The 21,549-nt window shown below is 48.9% G+C and overlaps 1 protein-coding gene across 1 annotated transcript in view; it reads left to right on the top strand.

Annotated features, from left to right (window-relative positions):
• Window positions 1-21,549, top strand: part of dnali1 (dynein, axonemal, light intermediate chain 1) — a 43,433-nt gene that overhangs the window by 8,723 nt on the left and 13,161 nt on the right. The window contains exon 2 of the mRNA XM_072501692.1: window positions 18,016-18,149. Within this exon, the coding sequence (XP_072357793.1) occupies window positions 18,016-18,149 (134 nt within the window). The remainder of the gene's footprint in view (window positions 1-18,015; window positions 18,150-21,549) is intronic.

Here is a 21,549-nt window from a genome sequence, read left to right as displayed (position 1 = left end):
ATCCACCGGGCCCACATGACGGTCAGTAAATTGTTTGGGGTGGAGGACAAGTGCGCTATGTGTGCGGGAGGGCCAGCGAATCGCGTCCACATGTTCTGGGCATGCCCAAAACTTAGGAGATACTGGAGGGATTTGTGGACATCATGTCCCAGGTACTGAAAACTAGGGTGGTGATGAGTCCAGTGGTGGCAATTTTTGGGGTCTCGGAAGACCCGGGGGTCCGGGAGGAGAGGGAGGCCGACGTCTTGGCCTTTACTTCCCTGGTAGCCCGGCGACGTATATTGCTGGCATGGAGGGACTCAAAGCCCCCGAAGACCCGAAGCATGGCTCTCGGACATGTTGAGCTTTTGGGGCTGGAAAAAAATTAAGTTCGCCATGAGAGGATCTGTATTAGGGTTCACCCGAAGGTGGCAACCATTCATCGACTTCTTCGCGGGGAATTAAACGTCAGCAGGGGAGGCGGGTAGATTAGAGTAGAATAGCATGGATAAGTAGGCAGGTACTGTTTACGAGAGAGGATTGGTCTTTTGCACTATGTTTCTGATTTGGGTTGATATTTGCACAATTACTGTATACTGTAACTGTTTGCAATGCCAAAAATACCTTAATAAAATTGTTTATTAAAAAAAATATATATTACCACTCTGCAGTGACCGCAGAAAGAGTAAAGGGGTGGATAAAGGAAGCAGAAGCTGAGTGGCTGCTCATGAAGGAGGACTCTTGCAGAGGGACCTCCCTCGGGGCCGTAGCCACGGCGGCACTCCCATCCCCACCTAATAAATATTTAACAAGCCCTGTGGTGGTAGCAAAACTCCAGTCGTGGAACCAACTGCGACAGCATTTCGAGCTAACCAACATGTCCGACAAAGCCCCCATCTGCAACAATCACAGGATCACGCCGGCGACCATGGATGCTTCCTTCAAAAGGTGGAAACAGATCGGGGGGTGCTGACAGTGAGGGACTTATACGCCAGCAACAGATTAACACTCCAAGAGCTGGCAGAAAGATTTCAGCTAATGGGCGGCAACAAACTTAGGTATCTACAACTCAAAAATTTCCGACGAAAAGAAACGAGGACGTACCCACAACGACCACTACAGTCACTGCTAGTGGACCTGTTGGACGTGGACATCTTAGGAAAGGGGAACTGTGGTGACGTATACGGATGACTGCTAAGTGGGGCCAACGCCCAACTGGATGAGACAAGGGTGAAGTAAGAGGAAGACTTGGGGTTTGAAAAAGGGTGGGGACTGGAGCGAAGCACTGCACAGGGTCAACTCCACCTCCACATGCACAAGGCTAAGCCTAATGCAGCTAAAAGTGATACACAAACCCCTCTTAACCAGAACCAAAATGAGCAGGTTCTTCCTGGAGGTGGAGGCAGATGCGAACGGTGCCAAGGAGGCCCGGCCAACCACGGCCACATATTCTGGTCTTCCCCCAGATTTGCAGGGTATTGGACAGCCTTCTTTGAGGCAATGTCCAAAGTGGTTGGGATAAAGGTGGAGCCATGCCCAAGAATGGCAGTTTTTGGGGTATCAGAACAGCCAGATCTCTTCATGGGGAGGAGGGCTGATGCTCTTGCCTTTGCCTCCCTAATCGCCAGCCAGAGAATCCTACTTGGCTGGCGGTCAGCAGCACCTCCCAAAGCTGCAGACTGGCTGTGCGACCTGTCGGGATTTCTCCAAATGGAGAAAATTAAATTTGCCATCCGAGGGTCGGAAGAGGAGTTGCGCAATACGTGAGGGCCATTCACTCGGTTGTTTCAAGACATGTTTGTGGTCAACAACGAGATCAGGAGGGGGTAGCCACGACACAGTAAGGAAGGGGAGGGGACAGTGGTCAGGGGAACAAAGAACTCAAAGGAACTCAGCCGAGCCCAACAAAGGAACCAGGAGACACAAGGGGGGGGGGGGGGGGGGGGCGCGGCAGGGGCAACAACAACCTGAACCAAAGGGAAGAAAAGCAAAGGGGAAACCGGTGGGGAACGTAACGCAGGGGACCACAATTACCATGGCAAACACTGCAAGGAAGGGATAAAAGAAAGAGAAGGGGAAACTGAAATATTTATGTAAATAAAACCGATCATGGTGTAAATAGTTCTAGTTTTACTTATATATTCTCCTGTTTAACTCCCACTGTTTGTTCCTATTTATATTTGTTTTGTATACCAAAAACGCAATAAAAACACTTTAAATGCCATTGCTTCTGTCTTGATCTATCTATCCCCTAGCCTAGAATCCAGTTTACTCCAGCTAGCTCAGCTTTCATGCCCATACAGTTGCCCTTATTTAATCTTAAGATACTAGTCTTAGATTCACTCACCTCCCTTTCATTCTGGATGTAAAATTCAATTGTATTGTGTTTGTTGCTACCTAGTGGTGCCTTTCCTCTGAGGTCATTAATTAATCCTGTCACACTATGCAATACCAAGTCTAATATAACCTGCTATTTGGTGGGTTCCAGATTGCTTTAAGAAACTAACTTGAAATCATTCTACAAACTCCTCATCCAGGCTACAATGCAGTCTGATTTTCTAGTTTATACATAGATTAAAGTTATTCTTTTACCACAAGCACTCAATGTCTCTTCTTGCATACTTAGTTCAGATTGTGGTTACTGTTAGTAGACCACTCCCAGTAGTGACTTATTTCCCATTAACAATGCTATCCCTCCAACTTTATCGAGCTTCCTACTCTACTTGACTGTCATATACCACTCAACATTCAATATTGAGAGGTGGAGTAAATCTTGAAAGCTGAACAAGCTGGCTTTCGGCGATGGTGAAACATATGCAACCAGATCCTTGCCCGAACCATTTTCTTTGAAAATAACCTCAAAACCTCTTTCTCGATCTCACTGCCGCATATGGCATGGTCTTTGTAAAAATTTCAAGAATCCTCCCTTCGTAAGTAACTGATGCCATGAAACTATTACTCCGAGACAGGCGGTTCAGGGTACACATGCATGATGAGACAAGCGCCTGGAGAAAACAATCCAATGGGCTTCCCCAGAGATCTGTTCTAGCCCCAGCCTTTCCAATCTCAATGATCTGCCTCCAACCCTGTCTCGGAAGTTCATCTATTCTGACGCTATCTGCTGTGCCTCTCAGGCTCAGACATTCTCTGAACTAGAGGCAACATTAAACAACCATGTTGTAAAGCTGGCCAACTACTGCCAGACATGATGCCTTTAGCCCAGTAGCAACAAAACAGTCTCAAGTATATTCCAGCCCCACAATGCCAGGGCCAAGAGGGAACTCAACATCTCCTTGAATGACAACAGACTGACTCACAAACAACATCCCGTTTATCTTTGTGTTACCCTTGACCTGACATACAAAAGACATCTGAGCAACACAACAGCAAACGTCAAAACTTGCTGACTCTCCACAGGGTGCAGAAGCTCAAACCTTAAGGACCTCAGGTCTACTCGATTGTGCACCAGTATGGTACAACCCATCCCACACCAGTCTTGTAGATACCCGCTCAACACAACAATACGTATCATCCCAGGAACCTCCGACCAACTCCACTCCCCCTGTTCCCAGTGCTGAGCAACATCCCACCCCCTCACAAGAGGAGGGACATTGCACTAAGAAAGCTCCTGGAGAAGGTTTATATCAACCCAAGCCTGCCTCTACACACCAATCTTACCAACCCACGTACTGTTCGCCTCCCAGACAAAATACAGCAGAGGGCTCAGAGAGCTCCATTTAGCCACTGTGGAAGTTATTGCCGGCTTGGGAATTATTGCACCTGTTTTTTTAAATTCTGGGTCCACTCCTTGCCATCCTGCAGTCAGGCTTCTGTAATGGCTATCAGATCATATTCACTTACTTCAACATCCCCCATCAATTTGTTTACTTTGTTCTATTTGTATTCAGATAATGAGTCTTTAGTTTGTCTTTATTATCTATGTAACATCTAATCTTGATTCCGTGTGTATTCTTACGTTTTCTCTCTGTCCCTTCCTTCCACTCTTATGACCCTCACGATTTTTCTCTCTTAACTTGATTCTACTCTTTGACATACCACATCTTTCCACATTTAATCCTTTCTATTTAGCTCAAAACCTTCTCTACTTCCCTAGTTCCACAAGAACATTAGTCCCAGCACGGTTCATGTGTAGACCACCTCAATGGTACAGCCCTCAATTTTCCCAGAGCTGGTGACCATAAACCAGAACCTACATTTCCCACACCCGTTTTTGAGCCACTCATTCATTTAGATTTAGATTTATTGTCACGTGTACCGAGGTACAGTGAAAAGCATTTTTCTGTGTACAGTCCAGTCAGATCATACCATACATGAAAAAACATAGATACACAATGTAAATACATAGACATAGACATTGGGTGAAATATAGTGTAGTGCTACATAATAGAGAAGATGGGTGGAGAGATCAGTTCAGTCCATAAGAGGGCCATTCAGGAATCTGGTAGCAGCGGGGAAGAAACTGTTTCTGAATCTGTCAGTATGTGTTCTCAGACTTTTGTATCTTCTACCAGATGGAAGAGGTTGGAAGAGAGAATACCCCGGATGGGAGGGGTCTTTGATAATGCTGCCCACTTTCCTGAGACAGCGGGAGGTAAAGACAGAGTCAATGGATGGGAGTTGGGTTCATGTGATGGACTGGGCTGTGTTCGCGACTCTCTGTAGTTTCTTACGGTCTTGGGTCGAGCAGTTGCCATACCGGACTGTGATGCAGCCAGATAGGATGCTTTATATGGTGCATCTGTAAAAATTGGTAATAGTCAATGTGGACATGCCGAATTTCCTTAGTTTCCTGAGGAAATATAAGTGTGTGCTTTCTTGATGGTAGCGTCGACGTGAGTGGACCAGGACAGATTGTTGCTGATGTGCACACCTAGGAATTTGAAGCTGTCAACCACCTCCACCTCGGCCCCATTGATGCAGACAGAAGTGTACGACACTTTGCTTCCTGAAGTCAATGACCAGCACTTTAGTTTTGCTGACATTCAGGGAGAGATTGTTGTCGTTGCACCATGCATTAGGTTCTCTATCTCCTTGTATTCTAACTCATCATTGTTTGAGATCTGACCCGCTACGGTTGTGCCATCAGCAAACTTGTAGATGGAATTGGAACCAAATGTTGCCACACAGTCGTGTGTGTATAGGGAGTATAGTAGGGAGCTAAGTATGCAGCCTTCCGGGGTCCCGATATTGAGGATTATCGTGGAGGAGGTGTCATTGTTTATCATTTTTGATTGCGGTCTATGGATCAGAAAGTTGAGGATCTAGCTGGAGAGGGAGGAGCCAGGTCCTAGGTTTTGGAGATTTGGTATGAGCTTGGCTGGGATTATGGTGTTGAAGGCAGAGCTGTCGTCAATGAATAGGAGTCTGACGTGGGAGCTCTTGTTGTCAAGATGCTTCAGGGTTGAGTGTAGGGCCAGGGAGATGGCATCTGCTGTGGATCAGTTGTGGCAGTATGCAAATTGCAGTGGAACCCTGTGAAATGGTGACAGGGTTTTGGGAGGGGGGGGGGGGGAGGAGGGGGGGGGGGGGATCCCTCTGCAACTGGATCCTCGACTTCCTGACCCATATACCACAATCAGTAAGGATAAACAATGACACCTCCTCCACGATAATCCCACCCACTGTGATTTATAGGGCTTTCAACCGTGTCTGACCCATCTCCCGTACCTCTGCCCTCGCCCCCTCTACCAGAACCAGGATAGGGTCCCTGTTGTCCTCACTTTTCACCCCACTAGCCTCCGCATTCAAAGAATCATCCTCCGTCAGTTCCACCAACTCCAGCATGATTTCACCACAAAACACATCTTCCCCTCACTCCCCCTATCAGCATTTCACAGGTACCATTCCCTCCGGGATACCCTGGTCCACTCCTCCATTACCCCCAACACCACACCCTCTTAACACGGCACCTTCCCATGCAATTGCAGAAGGTATAACATCTGCCCCTTTACCCTGCTTACTATCTCAAGCCCTAAACACTCTATTCAAGAGTTTCACATGCACCTCCTTCAATCTGGTCTATTGGATTTGCTGCTCCCAGTGCGGTCTCCTACAGTGGAGAGGATAAATGTGGACTGGGTGACCGCTTTGCAGAACACCTCAGGTCCGTCCACAAGCCGGACCCTGACCTTCCTGTCACTTGCCATTTCAACTCACCGTCCTGCTCTCACGTCTACATATCTGTCCTTGGTCTGCTGCAATGTTCCAGTGAAGCCCAGCGCAAACTGGAGAAACGGCACCTCGCCTTCCGATTAGGCACGTTACAATCTTCCTGACTTAACATTGAGTTCAAAATCTTCAGACTGTGAACTCTCTCCTCCACCTTCACCCCATTTTTATTTCTATCAATTTATAGAACATAGAACAATACAGCGCAGTACAGGCCCTTCGGCCCACGATGTTGCACCGAAACAAAAGCCATCTAACCTACACTATGCCATTATCATCCTTATGTTTATCCAATAAACTTTTAAATGCCCTCAATGTTGGCGAGTTCACTACTGTAGCAGGTAGGCCATTCCACGGCCTCACTACTCTTTGCGTAAAGAACCTACCTCTGACCTCTGTCCTATATCTATTACCCCTCAGTTTAAAGTTATGTCCCCTCGTGCCAGCCATTTCCATCCGCGGGAGAAGGCTCTCACTGTCCACCCTATCCAACCCCTTGATCATTTTGTATGCCTCTATTAAGTCTCCTCTTAACCTTCTTCTCTCCAACGAAAACAACCTCAAGTCCATCAGCCTTTCCTCATAAGATTTTCCCTCCATACCAGGCAACATCCTGGTAAATCTCCTCTGCACCCGCTCCAAAGCCTCCACGTCCTTCCTATAATGCGGTGACCAGAACTGTACGCAATACTCCAAATGCGGCTGTACCAGAGTTCTGTACAGCTGCAACATGACCTCCCGACTCCAGAACTCAATCCCTCTACCAATAAAGGCCAACACTCCATAGGCCTTCTTCACAACCCTATCAACCTGGGTGGCAACTTTCAGGGATCTATGTACATGGACACCTAGATCCCTCTGCTCATCCACACTTTCAAGAACTTTACCATTAGCCAAATATTCCGCATTCCTGTTATTCCTTCCAAAGTGAATCACCTCACACTTCTCTACATTAAACTCCATTTGCCACCTCTCAGCCCAGCTCTGCAGCTTATCTATATCCCTCTGTAACCTGCTACATCCTTCCACACTATCGACAACACCACCGACTTTAGTATCGTCTGCAAATTTACTCACCCACCCTTCTGCGCCTTCCTCTAGGTCATTGATAAAAATGACAAACAGCAACGGCCCCAGAACAGATCCTTGTGGTACTCCACTTGTGACTGTACTCCATTCTGAACATTTCCCATCAACCACCACCCTCTGTCTTCTTTCAGCTAGCCAATTTCTGATCCACATCTCTAAATCACCCTCAATCCCCAGCCTCCGTATTTTCTGCAATAGCCTACCGTGGGGAACCTTATCAAACGCTTTGCTGAAATCCATATACACCACATCAACTGCTCTACCCTCATCTACCTGTTCAGTCACCTTCTCAAAGAACTCAATAAGGTTTGTGAGGCATGACCTACCCTTCACAAAGCCATGCTGACTATCCCTGATCATATTATTCCTATCTAGATGATTATAAATCTTGTCTCTTATAATCCCCTCCAAGACTTTACCCACTACAGACGTGAGGCTCACCGGTCTATAGTTGCCGGGGTTGTCTCTGCTCCCCTTTTTGAACAAAGGGACCACATTTGCTGTCCTCCAGTCTTCTGGCACTATTCCTGTAGCCAATGATGACATAAAAATAAAAGCCAAAAGTCCAGCAATCTCTTCCCTGGCCTCCCAGAGAATCCTAGGATAAATCCCATCAGGTCCTGGGGACTTATCTATTTTAAGCCTGTCCAGAATTGCCAACACCTCTTCCCTACGTACCTCAATGCCATCTATTCTATTAGCCTGGGGCTCAGCATTCTCCTCCACAACATTATCTTTTTCCTGAGTGAATACTGACGAAAAATATTCATTTAGTATCTCGCCTATCTCTTCAGACTCCACACACAATTTCCCATCCCTGTCCTTGACTGGTCCTACTCTTTCTCTAGTCATTCGCTTATTCCTGACATACCTATCGAAAGCTTTTGGGTTTTCCTTGATCCTTCCTGCCAAATACTTCTCATGTCCCCTCCTTGCTTGTCTTAGCTCTCTCTTTAGATCCTTCCTCGCTACCTTGTAACTATCCATCGCCCCAACTGAAACTTCACACCTCATCTTCACATAGGCCTCCTTCTTCCTCTTAACAAGAGATTCCACTTCCTTGGTAAGCCACGGTTCCCTCGCTCGACGCCTTCCTCCCTTCCTGACTGGTACATACTTATCAAGAACACACAGTAGCTGATCCTTGAACAAGCCCCACTTATCCAGTGTGCCCAACACTTGCAGCCTACTTCTCCACCTTATCCCCCCCAAGTCACGTCTAATGGCATCATAATTGCCCTTCCCCCAGCTATAACTCTTGCCCTGCGGTGTATACTTATCCCTTTCCATCATTAACGTAAACGTCACCGAATTGTGGTCACTGTCCCCAAAGTGCTCTCCTACCTCCAAATCCAACACCTGGCCTGGTTCATTACCCAAAACCAAATCCAACGTGGCCTCGCCTCTTGTTGGCCTGTCAACATATTGTTTCAGGAAACCCTCCTGCACACACTGTACAAAAAACTACCCATCTATTGTACTCGAACTATATCTTTTCCAGTCAATATTTGGAAAGGTAAAGTCTCCCATAATAACTACCCTGTTACTTTCGCTCTTATCCAGAATCATCTTCGCCATCCTTTCCTCTACATCCCTAGAACTATTAGGAGGCCTATAAAAAACTCCCAACAGGGTGACCTCTCCTTTCCTGTTTCTAACTTCAGCCCATACTACCTCGGAAGAAGAGTCCCCATCTAGCATCCTCTCCGCCACCGTAATACTGCTCTTGACTAGCAGCGCCACACCTCCCCCTCTTTTGCCTCCTTCTCTGAGCTTACTAAAACACCGAAACCCCGGAGCCTGCAACATCCATTCCTGTCCCTGCTCTATCCATGTCTCCGAAATGGCCACAACATCGAAGTCCCAGGTACCAACCCATGCTGCCAGTTCCCCTACCTTGTTTCGTATACTCCTGGCATTGAAGTAGACACACTTCAAACCACCTACCTGAACACTGGCCCCCTCCTGCGACGTCAAATCTGTGCTCCTGGCCTCTATACTCTCATTCTCCCTTACCCTAAAACTACAATCCAGGTTCCCATGCCCCTGCTGCATTAGTTTAAACCCCCCCAAAGAGCACTAACAAATCTCCCCCCCAGGATATTTGTGCCCCTCAGGTTCAGGTGTAGACCATCCTGTCTGTAGAGGTCCCACCTTCCCCAGAAAGAGCCCCAGTCATCCAGAAATCTGAATCCCTCCCGCCTGCACCATCCCTGTAGCCACGTGTTTAAATGCTCTCTCTCCCTATTCCTCATCTCACTATCACGTGGCACGGGCAGCAACCCAGAGATAACAACTCTGTTTGTTCTAGTTCTGAGCTTCCGTCCTAGCTCCCTGAAAGCCTGCCTGACATCCTTGTCCCCTTTCCTACCTATGTCGTTAGTGCCAATGTGGACCACGACTTGGGGCTGCTCCCCCTCCCCCTAAGGACCCGGAAAACACGATCCGAGACATCACGTACCCTTGCACCTGGGAGGCAACATACCAAACGTGAGTCTCTCACGCTCCCACAAAATCTCCTATCTGTGCCCCTGACTATAGAGTCCCCAATTACTAATGCTCTGCTCCTCTCCCCCCTTCCCTTCTGAGCAACAGGGACAGACTCCGTGCCAGAGGCCCGTACCCCATGGCTTACCCCTGGTAAGTCCCCCCCCCCACAAGTATCCAAAGCGGTATACTTGTTTCTCAGGGGAACGACCGCAGGGGATCCCTGCACTGACTGCTTTTTCCCAGTCCCTCTTACAGTTACCCACATATCTCCAATCTTTGGTCTAACTAATTCCCTGAAGCTGCTATCTATGACCCCTTCTGCCTCCCGAATGATCCGAAGTTCTTCCAACTCCAGCTCCAGTTCCCTAACTCGGTCTTGGAGGAGCTGGAGATGGCAGCACTTCCTGCAGGTAAAATCAGCAGGGACACTCACTGATCCCTCACCTCAAACATCCTGCAGGAGGAACATTGCACTCCCTTCCCTGCCATTCCTCTAACTTTCTACCAATTTATTTTCATTTCTTCCATTGATCTGTTTTTCTCCTCACCATTAATCCTCCCCTCCCCCCACTCCAATTGGGCCAACTGTTCCTAGTTGCCCTTTGACACACTGCTCACCTTTGTTCTGCCATTCATACATTCAAATCTCTTTATGTGCCAGATCAGCACCCTTCTTAGCCTTAATCACTCCCATATACATTCCCTTTGTCTTCTGTCCATGACACCTTTGTCAATCTCCACCTATCGCTGGCCCCCTATCCAGCCAGCCCCTCCGCTCTCTTCCCCCACCCCCCCCACTGCAGTATAAATCTAACCCCATTTCCAGTTCTCTCTAGCTTTGACAAAGTGTGATCCAGACTTGAAACGTTGGTTCCCTTTCTCTCTCCACCGATGCTGTCAGATTTGCTGAGGTTGTCCAGTATTTTCTATTTCTGTTTCATCCCAAGTAATTTGCTTTTATCCAGATAACTCAGCAATCCTGATGTATCACTGAGTCTGCAGTTCAGCCTCCAGCTCAACAACTCGGAACCAAAGTTCTTGAAGCCACAAACACTTGCTGTTTACTCTAGATTACAATGTTATCCAGGAGCTTCCACACACTGCAGCCTTGACACTTACCTGTCCTGTCATCTTTAATATGTCTCGAATAATTTCTTAATTATGCTATTCACTTAATGGGGTTGTTTTATGATAAATTTTATTAACTTTACCACCATTATTTTAAACCTTAGTGAAAGAATAGAACTTACCCACTTAGCATATACGTAACAAACAGCTAGTTCCTTCCCCTGTAGGAGAGTAAGTTCCGATTCCTACAGGGTGAGAAATATAGAAAAAGGAAATGGGCGCGTCCTTCCCCAACTCCCCACCCACCAAACTCCAAGTCTGAATGCAGTTTTCCAAGCTGCATTAAAGAACCCTGAATTTACACCAAACAGAACTGGGGCTACAATCTCCTTCAAGCCAAATTAAACTAGCTAATTAACTACAGGGCTCAATTGAGGGTGAATTTATCCTGTCTAAACTGAAAGAAAGAATGTAAACTGATTACGTTGTCCATGGCATAGTGGTTAGCACTACTGTCTCTCAGCGCCAGGGATTCTGGCCTTGGGTGATTGTGTGGAGATTGTACATTCTCCCGTGTCTGCGTGGGTTTCCTCCAGCTGCTCCAGTTTACTTCCACAGTCTTAAAATGTGCAGGTTAGGTGGATTGGCCATGCTAAATTGCCCCTTAGTGCCCAAAAAGATGTGCAGATTGGGTGGGGTTATGAGGATTGGGCAAGAGAGTGGGCTGAGATAGGGTGCTTTACGGAGACTTGGTGCAGACTTGATGGGCCAAATGGCCTCATTCTGCACTGTAGGATTCTACTTTATAGTTACTACTAATTAAAAAATATATTAGATTGAAGAACAAAATATAAGAACAAAATTATTAAACTATCCAAACCAAAATACTGAGACATTCCTAGCCAAAGCCACCAATCATATCTTGTGTGCCTGTGACCACTGAGTTATCACTTTTCAGCTCCTGACTTTATTACAACCTTTGTATAAACATGGACAAAAGAGGGGAACTCCAGAGGTGAGGGGAGAGTGACTGCCATTGACATCAAGGCAGCATTTGGCCCCGGTGAAGGCGGCGGTATTGAAGACAGTAGCCGAGGTACAGGAGCAAGGAAAGAAATTGAAGAAGTGGAGGAAGCTCTGTTGCAACATCGTGACTAGTTCACCTCGATGGGTGATGAGCTGTGGAGGGTGGTGGAGGCCAACAAAGGACTCCGAGCCTAGGTGGAGGACCTGGAGAACAGTTCGAGGCAGCAGAATTTAAGAATTGTGGGCTTGCCAGAGGGGTGGAGGGCCTGCGGTCGACTGAGCACTTCGCAAAGATGTTGGCGGAGTTGTTCGGGAGAGGGATGATCTCTCCCAGTACGAACAGGATAGGGCTCATCGGTCACTCAGGCCCAAGGTGAAGACAAATGAGCCCTCAAGGGTGGTCATAATTTGTTTCCACAAATTACATGTCAAGGAGAAGGTCCTGAGTTGGGCAAAACAAAGGCATGAGGAGGACTGGGAAGGAGCTTGTATTCGTTTATACAAGGACTTAACAGTGGAGCTGGCGAGAAGGCGAGCGGCCTTTGGTCGGGGGAAGATGGCACTCGACAGTAATGGTGTGAAGTTCGGCCTGGTCTACCCAGCGAAGCTGAGGGTGACCCATAACTCAAAGGACTTCTACTTTGAGGCGGCGGAGGCATTCGTGAAGGCTGAAGGACTGGGGTTAAAATGAGAGATGGGACTGTGGTTTGGTTCTGGACAGAGGGATAGGGGGTGAAATGCAGCCTCCTTTCTTGTTTCAAGACGTTTATTTTGTATGTGGGGGAACAATTGCGGGTTTGGTTGGTTTTTAGGTTGGTTGGTGGGGAAGGGTAGTGTACCCTCTGCTATGGGTTACAGTGGGTAGGATAGTATTGAACTTTGGGGTTATGTTGGTTTTCTGGAGTGCGTTTGTTTGCACTTGTGTTGTTTGTTAGTTTGTCTTTGTTTTGAGGGACTGGGTTATGGGGAGGGGGCCTGGCAGGTGCCTCCACACTAGCAAGCGAAGGTTCGCCAGTGAATATGAGTGTGGTGGGGGGAGGGACGGCGGTTTTTGGAACCTGGTCGAACAGGTTTTGATGAGCCTGGGAGTTATGAAAGGTGGGGAGATGGGATCGATAATGGGCGAGGTGTTTTCAAGAGGAAGTGGATGGGATTCTGGGAGGGAGGGGGGAAGGGTTCGACGGCAACAAGGGACAGGGCAGGTCAGGCCAAGTGGGCAGAACCCAGAGTGATGATGATGGCAGATGGGAGGAGGGTGGGGGATGAGAGACCCCGGTCAGATTAGTAACGTGGAATGTGAGGGGGTTGGGGGGACCGGTGAAGAGGTTGAGGGTGTTTGCACATTTAAAGAGCCTAAAGGCCGACGTGGTGATGCTGCAAGAGATCCATTTGAGGGTGAAAGATCAGGTGAGTTCAGGAAGGGCTGGGTGTGTCAGGTTTTCCATTTGGGGTTTGATAGTCGGGTGCGGGGGGTAGCGGTGTTGGTGGGCAAGAGGGTGAGGTGTCAGATGGAGAAGGTGGTGGCATACCAGGGTGATAGGAATGTGATCGTGATGGGGGCGTTAGAGGGGAGGTTGCTGGTGCTGGTGAGCATGTATGGCCCCAACTGGGATGATGCACGGTTTGCGGACAGGTTGCTAGGTGCCATCCCGGATTTGGACCCCCACGAGTTAATAGTAGGGGGAGATTGGAATATGGTGCAAGAGTCGAGGATGGACAGGTCTCAGCCACGCTCGCTGCCCTCTCAGGCAGGCCTATGAGAGACATGGGAGGAGTAGACCCATGGAGGTTCCTGCACCCGAGGGAACAGGATATTCGTTATTCTCCCCGGTGCATAAAGTGTACTCGAGAATAGACTTTTTACGGTGGGGAAAGCGTTATTGGCTGGGGTCAAAGTGTCAGGGGTATTCAGCAATATTGATTTTGGACCACAATACGCCACATTGGGTGGATGTGGTTCTGGAGAAGGGGGTGGCCCAGACACCGGGGTGGAAAATGGATGTAGGGTTGTTAGGGGACCGGAGTTTTTGCCATAAAATTGGGAAGGTGATTGAGGAATATGTAGGATTTAATTGCACCGGGGAAGTTTCACAATCGGTGGTTAATAATAATAATAATCGCTTATTGTCACAAGTAGGCTTCAATGAAGTTACTGTGAAAAGTCCCTAGTCACCATATTCCGGCGCCTGTTCGGTGGTTTGGGAGGCTCTGAAGGCAGTAGTAAGGGGGAGATGATTACATTTATGGCTAAGGTGGACAAGAAGAGAGGGAGGAGCGCCAAAAATGTATAGAATCATAGGATAGAGGAGATGATGGAGGTGGATAGGAGATATGCAGGGGATCCGGGTCTGGCCCTTTTGGCCAAATGGAAGGAGGTTCAGGCAAAGTTTGACCAGTTGTCCACATGAAAGTGGTGCGCCAGTTGAGAAGGGTGAATGGGGCAGTCTATGAATATGCGGAGAAGGCAATATGTTGGCCGACCAGCTCCAGACAGAGACGGCGGCGAGGGAGATAGCCGAGGTGCGGAATAAGATGGGGAAGCTAGTGGTGGCCCCGGGGCAGATCATAACGTTTTTGAGGAGTTCTGTGAGAAGTTGTATAGGTTGAAGGCACTGGGAGAGGAGCAAGAGATGAGGGAGTTCTTGGACGGTTTGGAGTACCCGAGGTTGGGGGAGGAGGACAGGACAGGGCTGGAGGGGTCGTGGGGGAGCAGGTGGTGAAGAAAGCAGTTGGGAGGATGCAGTCAGGGAAGGCGGCGGGACCGGATGGATTCCCAGTGGAATATTAGAAGATGTTGAAGGAAAATTTGGCGCTGGGAATGTTTTAGGAGGCGCTAGGTAGGGGGGTCTTGCCACAGACATTGGGGCAGGCTTTCTGTTGTTAAAAAAGGATAAGGACCCGGTGGAATGTGGGTCGTATCGGCCCATATCTCTATTGAATGTAGATGGCAAGATATTGGCAAAGATGCTGAAGGCAAGGTTGGCTCCCAAAGGTGATCGGAGAGGATCAGACGGGGTTCGTGAAGGGAAGTTAGCTGTTTTTAAATGTGAGAAGGTTGTTAAATGTGATCATGTTGCCGCCGGTGGAGGGAAAGGAGACGGAGGTGGTGGTGGCACTAGATGCAGAGAAAGCGTTTGATCGAGGAGATGGTGGTTTTAGAAACATTTGGGATCGGGCCGAGGTTTGTGGCATGGGTACAGTTGCTGTATAGGGAGCCGATGGCGAGTGTTTGTACTGATAGTATGAATTTGGAATACTTGGTACTTTGCTCTGCTCTGGGGTACTAGGCAGGGTGCCCTATGTCTCCCCTGTTGTTTGCATTGGCTATTGAGCCTTTGGCCATCGCGCTAAGGAGCTCGGGGTTGTGGAAGGGGACAGGAGGGTGGGGGGGGGGGGGGGGGCGGCAGTGGAGCATTGGTTATCTTCATATGCTGACGATCATCTACTGTACATCTCCGAGCCAGGCACAGCGGTGGAGAATATAATGGGGCTGCCCCAAAGATTTGGGTCGTTCTCGGTATTTAAATTGAACCTAGGCCAGAGCAGGTATTTTATGGTGTGTCAGCCGGGAGTGAGAGTGGGGGGGCAGCCATTTTGTATGGCAGCAACCCACTTTAGGTACTTGGGGGTGCAGGTGGCATGGGATTAGGGTGGGCTCCGAAGGTATAATTTTACTAGTTTGGTGGGGAAGGCCGATTTGGCAAAGTGGACAACGTCCCTCTGTCATTGGCGGGCCGGGTGCAGGCAGTTAAAATGAACGTGTTACTGCGATTTTTGTTACTATTTCAGTACCTGACTGTTTTTCTACCAAAATCTTTCTTCAGGGAGGTGAACAAAGTGATCACCTTGTTTATTTTATTTGGGTGGGTGGAGGGGGGCAGGGTTAGGAGGGTGGTCTTGTAGAGAGGGCAACAGGCAGGGGGTTAAGCCTCCCAAACTTACTGTACTATTGCTGGGCGGTGATTGCGGAGAAGGCGCGGAGCTGGGCTAAGGCCGGGGGGGGGGGGGGGGGGGGGGCACGGTGGGTCCCAATGGGTTAAGATGGAGGAGGACTCGTGTAGGGGGTCGGGGTTGAGGATGCTGGCAACGGCGCCACTCCCGAAAAGTACTTTTGAACATCAGACAGTACAAGGTACAGGATCTCTTCCCATATCCCACATCACTGCATTAGGTACCTGAATATACTGCAGGTGGGGTGCATCAGATTCGATGGAGCACAGCGTATTCTGTCTTTGAGGCCATGGGTCAGTTGGGTCCACCGATCACTGATCCTGTATTGTCTTGTCCTGGCTGCTTGTCGTGAGGGGCGGGCGATGGCCGAGCTGGCCGCGTCATTCCCGCTCAATTCAGATCGGGGTTAAGTTGATGTTGTGGGTCATGTATGTAACTCCCCTTAGAACTGGAATTTTCATGTATTTTCTTTGATTTTCATAAGGATTGGCATGATGAACCTGTTCCTGGCTCCTACATAAATGCAGATGGGTTTGATATTCGAAGAGAGGAGGCTCTTATGGGTTGTTGATGCCTTTAGCGCTGCTGGGGTCTAGGGAGTTGTACATTGGTGCACACCTGATCAGGCCACAGGAAATTTATCCTGATTTCCTGTGATGATTGTGGACACGTAGCGTGGAAGGGTGTGCACCGTTTTGCCATGTCTTTATGACTTTATCCTTGATTTGTTATGTTGTAGGTGTAACATAAGCGGCTTCCTTGTGCTGCACTTGACAAAGGATGGTTCAGACGTGGAGATAACTTCAACATGTTTATTAAACTATTTATACTTCTATTACTCGGGTTCGACACTACTGCTAATCCTACTATAGCTACCCTGACTGACTAACCAGCTGCTGCATTCCACGAGGTGGGTGTAATATTGAATCAACCCTGTGTCTCTACTCACTGACTGTTTCCACTGGAAAGAGGCAGATCATGTGTGTGGTGTCCTTTATATATGGGTTGGTGTAATGCCCCCCTGTGGTTGTGTCACCTCCATGTGTATCGTGAATGTCCATTGGTCGTATCCTATCTATCTGATCTATTGGTTGAGTGTGTGTGTGTGTGATGTCTTTGGTGCTCCCTCTAGTGTCTAGCTAGACTACATGCATTTACATTGATGCACATCACCACAATCCTGCTTCCCCTTGATCTTTGATGGGGCCATATGAGTATCTAGTTTTGTCCAGTAATTGTATATAGCCAGTTGTGATGTCGTTCTCCTGTTCCATACTGTACTCGTGTATCTTAAGCCATTTCTGCATGTTTAAAGCAATGTGTTATTTTGTTGCGTTAGTCTCGAAAATATAAAATCTTAATAAATATACTTCAAAACAAAATAGTGCAGTTTGAATCAACTTCCTAAAACTTGGCATCATATTTTTCTTGGGCGGTACTGGAAAGTCCCAGACACCAATTTCTTACAGGGTAGGACCCCTATTATGTTTTAATGATCCCACCATTCCTGGCAGTCAACTAATAGTTGTCTACCAATTTGATGGCAGCTACATTTTCTGTGAGCTTCTGGCATGGGCATGCGACTGTGAAATTTGCAAGTCCAACTCTGATTTCACATTCAGCTTTTGGCAAGATACAAAGGAATTTCTGTTTCATCTCCTCCAAAAATGTAACACCATCTCCAACCAGCTAAGATGCAGTGCTCAAATCTTGGGTGGGGCTTGAATCCTCAAACTTCTACTCACAGTTAAGAATCCTAGCAAGTGAGCTGAACAATCACAGCAGACATATTTTCATAGCCTAGATTTTGTTGTGTTGGAAAAAATCTAGATGGTTTTTGCTAGTCTGATCATGAGAAATATTTTACCTTCATATTTTTAGCTTTCTCTATTGTAACCGTTGAAAAAGAAATACGGGACAGAAGCCAATTATGTGGGATATATACAGTGGTGCAGTGTTTTATTATATTGTGCTGTAAAATGTCACTAAAAATCAATAAGTGGATGCATTCTCCACTGGGATTTTTGGTCAACGTCACACAGTACCCCTGAGCACAGAAGTGGGCACTTTGAAAAGGAAAGGGTCTAAGTTGTTTTTGTTTAGTTTTGAAAGTAATATTTCTGGCTCACAGAAGGATCAGGGATTTGTATCTGCTGGAGATTCCAGCACATGGTAGGTCAGTGTTGCACTGCAGAATTCAATTTGTCTTTTTATCCATTGCAGGCTCGGCCCTTCAAAGTGAGCTCCCAGCAACCTACATCTACATCACCAATTCCAAATCCTCCAAAAGCCAAACCAGTTACTTTAGATGGCACCAAGCAGACTGAGGAGATTTTAAATGCAATTTTACCCCCCAGGTATTAGTGTCAAATTTGTATTTATGAACTCGTGCTATGTTAAGGTGCTATATAAATGCTAGTTGTTGTTGGTTGAAGGAACCCATTGACTAGGATATCAAGCAAACTCTTCAAAAACTGCCATAACATCTTTTACATTCACCTGGACAGACAGACAAAGCCTTAATTTAATGCCATGTTATGTGTGTTCTGCCTGAGGGCAGTTCCTTGCCTCATTGTCTGCTGATGTTTCATCCTGAGCTTTTTTCTTGTCACTGGTGGTTTGTCGTTGCCTTACACTCTCAGGGGCAGGACAAAGTTCCAAGTCCACCTCAGCTGGAGCAGGAGTTGAACCTTGGTTTAATGTCTCATCCAAATGTAGCACCTGAAACAATTCAGCACGTCAGTATTGATACACCATCAATAATAGACGGAGTGATAAACGTAACTGAGGCTTTAATACACTAAACAGCAAGCCTGCCTCGGGACTCGAACTGTGTCCGGAGGCGGAGACTTGCCACTTTTATACAGAAGCCCCGAGGGGAGGAGCCACAGGCGGAGCCAGCCTGGACAAGCCCAGGCATGTATAACACAGCACAGTGAATATAATACAATAAACAAATAACGTGGCTTACCACATTCACCCCCTGTTTAAAAAAAGTCCGGCGGGGGTGAAGTGGTGTTAAAGATCAAGTCTGTTGGGGACCTTGACCTTCCGCTGTGACCGCCTCAGTCCCAGCTGTGGTGTTGGCGCCGGCGTCGAGACTTGCGCGTCCAGGAGTGTGTTGTCATCATCTTCACCCAGATATTGAGTCGGCGAAGGGGGGGGGGGGGGGGGATGTATGGGCGGGGGTGGTGGTGGTGCTTGTCCTCGGTGGGCCTGCTGGAGTCAGTTCGTGAGTGAGGTGAGCGGAGGTGGGGTGAGACGATGTAGGGTGGGGTGTGATGGTGATCGTCACCGGGGAGCCTGCAGGAGCCAAAACCCGAAGGGAGACCGTGTCCTGGTGTGTCACGTGGGCATATTGGGGGTTCACATGGAGCAGCAGGACCTTCTCAATGAGGGGGTCGGTTTTATGGCTCCTCGCACGCTTGCGGAGGAGAACGGGCCCCGGGACTATCAGCCAGGACGGAAGCGAGACCCCGGAGGTGGACTTCCTGGGGAAGGCAAACATACGCTCAAGCGGAGTCTGGTTAGTGGCCGTACATAGAAGTGACTGGATGGAGTGGAACGCATCGGGGAGGACCTCCTGCCAGCGGGAGACTGGGAGACTTTTCGACCATAAGGCCTGGAGAACGGCCTTCCAGCCCATCGCGTTCTCCCTCTCCACCTGTCCGTTTCCCTGGAGGTTATAGCTGGTCGTCCTGCTGGAGGCGATGCCTTTGCTGAGCAGGAACTGTCGGAACTCGTCGCTCATAAAGGAGGAGCCCCGATCACTGTGGATATAGGCGGGGAACCAGAACAGGGTGAAAAGGCTGTGCAGGGCCTTGATAATGGAGACAGAGGTCATGTCAGAGCAGGGGATGGCGAAGGGGAATCTGGAGTACTCATCAACGATGTTGAGGAAGTACACGTTACGGTTAGTGGAGGGGAGGGGCCCTTAAGTCCATGCTGATGCGCTCAAAAGGGCGGGAGGCCTTTACCAGATGTGCTCTGTCTGGTCGATAGAAGTGCAATTTGCACTCCTCGCAGACCTGGCAGTCCCTGGTCACGGACCTGACCTCCTCGATGGGGTAGGGCAGGTTGCGAGCCTTGATAAAGTGGAAAGAGTGGGTGACCCCCCCGGGTGACAGAGGTCATTGTGGAGGGCCCTGAGTCGGTCTACTTGTTTGCTGGCACATGTACCGCGGGAGAGGGCATCTGGGGGCTCATTGAGCTTCCCGGGCCGATACAAGATGTCATAGCTGTAGGTGGAGAGCTCGATCCTCCACCTCAGGATATTGTCATTCTTGATTTTGCCCCGCTGTGTATTGTTAAACATGAAGGCAACCGACCGTTGGTCAGTGAGGAGAGTGAATCGCCTGCCGGCCAGGTAATGCCTCCAATGTCTCACAGCTTCTACTATGGCTTGGGCCTCTTTTTCGATGGAGGAGTGTCGAATTTCAGAGGCATGGACGGTACGGAGAAGAAAGCCACGGTCCTGCCTGCCTGTAGCGGCCAGAGCAAAGTCCGACCCATCGCTCTCCACTTGGAAAGGGATGGACCCGTCCACAGCGTGCATCACGGCTTTGACGATGTCTGCTTTGATGCGATCGAAGGCCAGTCGGGCCTCAGTCTCCAGGGGAAACGTGGTGGACTTGATCAGTGGGCGGGCCTTGTCCGTGTCGTTGGGGACCCACTGGGCATAGTAAGAGAAGAACCCCAGGCATCTCTTCAGGGCCTTGGGCAGTGGGGAAGGGGGAGTTCCAGGAGGGGGCACATGTGGTCGGGGTCGGGCCCTAGGACTCCATGTTCCACGACGTAGCCGAGGATGGCCAGGTGGGTTGTGCGAAAGACGCATCTCTTTATTATCAGTGAGGTTCAGGAGTTTCGCGGTGTGGAGGAAGCTGTGTCATGGTCCTGCTGGTCATGGCCGCAGATGGTGACATTATCTAGGTACGGGAACGTGGCCTGCAGCCCGTACTTGTCAACCATTCGGTCCATTTCCCTTTGGAAGACTGAGACCCCGTTGGTGACGCCGAAGGGAACCCTGAGGAAGTGATAGAGGCGGCCGTCTGCCTCGAAGACAGTGTATTGGCAGTCCTCCGGGCGGAGAGGGAGCTGGTGGTACGCAGACTTCAAGTCGACTGTAGAGAAGACTCGATACTGCGCAAACTGATTGACCATGTCAGATATGCGGGGGAGGGGGTACGCATCGAGCTGCGTGTACCGGTTGATGGTCTAGCTATAATCGATGACCATCCGGTGCTTCTCCCCAGTCTTGGCGACCACCACTTGGGCTCTCCAGGGGCTGTTACTAGCTTCAATGATCCCCTCTCGCAGGAGTCGCTGGACCTCTGACCTGATGAAGGCCCTGTCCTGGGCACTGTAGCATCTGCTTCTGGTAGCGACGGGCTTACAGTCCGGGGTGTGGTTTGCGAAGAGGGAGGGTGGGGCGACCTTAAGGGTTGCGAAGCTACAGACGATGAGGTGGGGCAGGGTTCCGTTGAACTTTAGGGTAAGGCTCTGGAGGTAGCACTGGAAGTCGAGCCCCGATAATAGGGCAGCGCAGAGATGTGGGAGGACGTAGAGCCTAACGTTGGTGTACTCTACGCCTTGCACAGTGAGGGTCGCGACAGAGCACCCCTGGATCTCCACTGCATGGGATCCGGAAGCCAGGGAGATTTTCTGGGTCGCGGGTAGGATGGGGAGGGAGCAGCGCCTTACCGTATCTGGGTGTATGAAGCTATCCGTGCTCCCGGAGTCGAAATGACAGGCCGTCTC

This window comes from Scyliorhinus torazame, chromosome 1, assembly GCF_047496885.1.
Source record: "Scyliorhinus torazame isolate Kashiwa2021f chromosome 1, sScyTor2.1, whole genome shotgun sequence".
NCBI classification, from domain to species: Eukaryota; Metazoa; Chordata; class Chondrichthyes; order Carcharhiniformes; family Scyliorhinidae; genus Scyliorhinus; species Scyliorhinus torazame.
This window is presented reverse-complemented; position numbering and strand designations above follow the sequence as displayed.